This window comes from Bombina bombina, unplaced genomic scaffold (assembly GCF_027579735.1).
Source record: "Bombina bombina isolate aBomBom1 unplaced genomic scaffold, aBomBom1.pri scaffold_2430, whole genome shotgun sequence".
In the NCBI taxonomy this organism is placed as follows: Eukaryota; Metazoa; Chordata; class Amphibia; order Anura; family Bombinatoridae; genus Bombina; species Bombina bombina.
Window position 1 is genome coordinate 22,646 of NW_026510724.1, and position 4,855 is coordinate 27,500.

A 4,855-nucleotide genomic window follows, 5' to 3' on the forward strand; every position below is an offset into this window, starting at 1 on the left:
GCCCATTTGAAAAATGAGGTTTTTTGTTGTTTTTGGACTTGACTGTCCCTTTAAGTAAAAAATCTTACATTGTGGAAGTTATAAGTTTTAAAACACTTTGATACATTTTCATTCAAGGGCATGTTAAATTTGCCAAGATTATCTGTGTATTCTGTGTAGATTATGTACAAGCAGTTTGGTGGGTGTGTGTATATATGTGTAAATCCAATTTTAATTGCATCTAGCAGGTGGAATGTCTTTTCATTTTTTATTTTTTTTATGAGCTTTATTAGTTATAATTATTTTTTTTTCTTTTTGAATTTATTACTGTTATGCATATATTTTTGTTTCCAGAATGAGGATTTGACATCAGTGCAGATATCTGGCGGCCCCAATAGATGGGAAGTATTGACTCCAGCCCAGGCTGCATTAAAGGATGAATCTGGTAACATAGTGCAACTTCCTGGAGGGGCTACAGTAACATCAAGTGGACAGTATGTGCTTCAGTCTTTGCAAAACCAACATCTGTTTTCTGTAGCAGGGTCAGATACTGCTAATGGTACATTATCTAATGTTCAATATCAAGTCATACCACAACTACAAACAACTGATGGCCAGCAGGTTCAGCTTGGATTTACCACAACCTCTGATAACGGTGGCTTAGATCAAGAATCTGGTCAGATACAAATAATTCCTGGAAATCATTTGTCCAGTCAAAATATATTAACACAAGCTGGTCAGATTCAAGGAGTTACAATTGGAGGTTCTTCATACTCTGGCCAAACCCAGGTTGTTGCTAATGTCCCCATTGGACTTCCTGGTAATATCACATTTGTTCCAATAAACAGTGTTGATCTAGATTCATTGGGCCTTTCCGGTAGCTCTGAAGCCATGACAGCTGGCATTACATCAGACGGACATTTAATAAATGCAGGTCAGGCTATGGATGGCTCTGATACCCCTGAAAGCACTGCAGAACGTGAACATATTTCTCCTGAAGCTATTGATGCTAATTCAGATACAGATTTGTTTGTGCCAACATCTTCTTCATCTCAGCTTCCTGTTACTATAGACAGTGCTGCAATGCTCCATCAAAGTGCTGACAGTCCAAGTGGACATGTGCAAGCTTCTGATCTGCAGGGGAACTATATTCAAGCTTCAGTTCATGATGAACAGAATCTACAGGTGTCAACATCACAAACAATGGTACAACAAATCCAGCTACATGAAAGCCAGCAACAGACAAATCAAGCCCAGCTTGTGCAGAGTATTGCACAGCAGGCACTCCAAGCTGTTCAAGCAGGTGGTCAAGGCATATCATCACAAGCCCTGCAAAACCTTCAATTGCAACTTAATCCAGGAACATTCTTAATTCAGGCTCAAACAGTGACTCCATCAGGACAGATTGCGTGGCAAACCTTTCAAGTTCAAGGAGTACAGAACTTGCAGAACTTACAGATACAGAATTCCTCTGCTCAACAAATAACCCTGACTCCAGTGCAAACTCTCACACTTGCAGGAGGGGGAACACCAGTTAGCTTGAGCACTGGTCAGTTGCCAAACCTACAAACTGTTACAGTAAACTCTGTTGATGCAACAGGTATCCATTTACAGCATGGAGATAATTCGGATAGCCCAACAGGTATGTCTATTTTAATTCAAATTGCATTTAAAGGGACAGTAAATACATTGAGATTTTCATATAAAATGTTATACATAATGAAACAACTTTGCTATATATTTTCATTGTTGTGCCCCCCTTTTGTGTAATTTTGCTCTGAAAATTAAGCAATTTCTTCTCAGATAATGAAAAGCACCCTGCTGCCTTTTCAGTGCTAACCCTACTACATGTCTTTCTCTAATTGGTTTTATCTGATAACTGCAAACCAATGCACTTTATACTAACTTTATGGTCATGGCTAGTCTAGTGTGCAGACTAAAGCCCTGATTGGATCCTCCAAATAAGGCAAATAGTGGGTCCACTTTTGCAACACAACAGAAATATCTTGTAATTACAAAGTGTTTACTGCCCCTTTTTTAAACATGTTGTTTTTTCAGATGCTGCTTTAGCTTTATGAAGATGACAATTGAAAATGGTATTAAATTACACACACACACACAATTTGTGACATGGTTATAGTATAAATGTAAAGCAAACTAATATATAAACAAATGGTATTAAAAAGACGTTATAATCTCAAATACAGTTAATAGCTCTACTGTAACATTTGGGAAAATATACTCATATTGATACACGCTCACAGGCAGTCAACAGTAGCATGCAGTGCAAATACATTTATAATGAAAAATTTGTTGAATATGCAAAATGAAAGTCTAACCTTTTTTTTTAACAGTAAACTAGTAAATAGTTGATCAAGTATAATTAATTAAAAAGGGCCGACAAATCACTGAAACCAGGGAGCTATTTGTAAAACATTAAAGGGATATGAAAACCTAAAATATTATCAAATTAAATTCCTATAGTATTTTTTATTTAAGAATTACCTAGGTAGGTGTCTGGAGCACTACATGGCAGGAAATAGGTGCTGCCCTCTAGTCCTATTGCAAATGGATACCATATAGTATTTAAAGGGACAGTCAACACAAAAATAGTTTTAACATATATCTATAAAGTTGCCCTAACTCGTTTTTTCCAAATATATGCCAGTTTTTAACGATAATCCGTTTTCAAGTTAAATCATTTACTTTTCTCCCGGCTGCATTTTAAAATGTCTGTGTAGCCCCGCCCCTTTTTCGTCATTTGTGACATCATTAAAATCCTGTGTTCCCTGTAATTGTTCTAAGTTACTCTTAACCGTTTTTCGTGCATGCGCAGTGCGCCTATTGTACTCGGGCCACTTTTTCACACAGGAACAAAAACAGCCTGTGTATGTGTGATGCAGGGGAAGTCACTTCCCCCCCACTCAAGAAAGAAACAGAGTCTTGCAGTCTGTGAAGAGTTAGCTGCTCCAAGTGTTTGCCCTGTGTATGCTGCAGCCAAATAAAGTTAGGATTGTTACCTGTTATAGTACAGCCTGAAGTTGAGACCTGAGGAATTAAACATCTGACATTTTTCTTAAAGTTAATGTAAATTTTGCTGCTAATCTGCCCATTTTTTTTTAAAATTTGATTAAAAACAGGGGCACTTTAATTCATCAAAATTTACATTTCACTCATGTTGTGAAAAAAAACTTACCTTTTAAACTTGACAGCAGCTCTAGCTTCCTCCGGTTGTCGCAATCCATTTCTGATGTCAGAAATGATGGATAGGTCATCCTCCAATCAAGGCTTCCCCCCGGGGGAATCAGTGTCTGATTCATCGCCGTGATTGGAGAAAGCCTGATTCCTCATTTTATACCTAGGAAAAGGCTTTGCGACGGGTGGAGGAGGCTGGAGCTGCTGTCAAGTTTAAAACGTACGTGTGTTTTTTTCACAGCACGAGTGAAATGTAAATTTTGATGCATTAAAGTGCCCCTGTTTTTAATTGAATTTTTAAAAAACGGGCACTTTTGCATCAAAATTTACATTCACTTTAAACAAGATACAATAACTTTTAGAATTTGCCCTTTCTTATATGTAGGGCTTTATTCTACAGCCTCGAGATTGAAGATGCTGACAGCTCATTGTCTGCTTTCTGTCCATCTACATGTTGCAGTTTGTTCAATTCCTTTTATATATAAGTTAGAGTGTATAAATGTGACATCATTAAAAACTATGTCACTCATACACACAGGATGTACACTCCTGCAGTTCGGTGCTTTTTGTGGACCATATTAGTACTAGCGAGGATGAGATGGATAAAGCTAATCCAATACATAAGCTATAGTCATAACTTAGGTGAACAGGGACTTTAGGTAAATGAATGATATAAACACATGAGACACCTAAAACACGCCAATATACAGACCAAAATCAGATATGCAATACATATAGTGGACTATACATACGCTAAAAAATGTGATGTATCCTTGTCAGAAATCCCAAACCAACTGCAAATATATAATGTATTATCTGTAAAGACGAAAGTGAGGTTTGCAAGCCCATATGGTCCACAAAAAGCACCAAACTGCATGAGTGTACATCCTGTGTGTATGAGTGACATAGAGTGTATAAATGTGACATCATTAAAAACTAACTTATATATAAAAGTAATTGAACAAACTGCAACATGTAGATGGACAGAAAGCAGACAATGAGCTGTCAGCATCTTCAATCTCGAGGCTGTAGAATAAAGCCCTACATATGAGAAAGGGCAAATTCTAAAAATTATTGTATCTTGTTTAAGAAAAATGTCATCAGATGTTAAATTCCTCATGTCTCAATTTCAGGCTGTACTATAACAGGTAACAATTCTAACTTTATTTGGCTGCAGCATACACAGGGCAAACACTTGGCGCGCAGCTAACTCTTCACAGACTGCAAGACTCTGTTTCTTTCTTGAGTGGGGGGGGGGGGGGATGACTTCCATTGCATCACACATACACAGGCTGTTTTTGTTCCTGAGTGGAAAAGTGGCCCGAGTACAATAGGTGCATTGCTCATGCGCGAAAAACGGTTACGAGTAACTTATAATAATTACAGGGAACACAGGATTTTAATGACGTTACGGATTACGAAAAAGGGTCGGAGCTACATGGACATTTTAAAATGGCAGCCGGGGGAAAAGTGATTTAACTTTAAAACGGATTATCGTTAAAAACTGTCATATAATTGGAAAAAACGAGCTAGGGCAACTTTATAGATATATGTTAAAACTATTTTTGTGTTGACTGTCCCTTTAAGGCACGCTCATGAGTTTACCTCCCTGCTTTTCCACAAAAGAGAACAAAGAAAATGCGATAATTGAAGTAAATTTGAAAGCAGTTGTGTGCTTTAT

The 4,855-nt window shown here is 37.4% G+C and overlaps 1 protein-coding gene across 1 annotated transcript; it reads left to right on the plus strand.

The window, feature by feature from the left end:
• Positions 1-333: 333 nt before the first annotated feature.
• Positions 334-1,621, plus strand: LOC128643346 (transcription factor Sp3; the record flags this gene model as incomplete). Its single annotated transcript, XM_053696276.1, is given in 1 exon segment — positions 334-1,621. A coding segment is annotated over 1 exon segment (1,288 nt), but the record flags the coding sequence as incomplete, so codon positions are not given.
• Between the last annotated feature and the right edge of the window lie 3,234 nt (positions 1,622-4,855).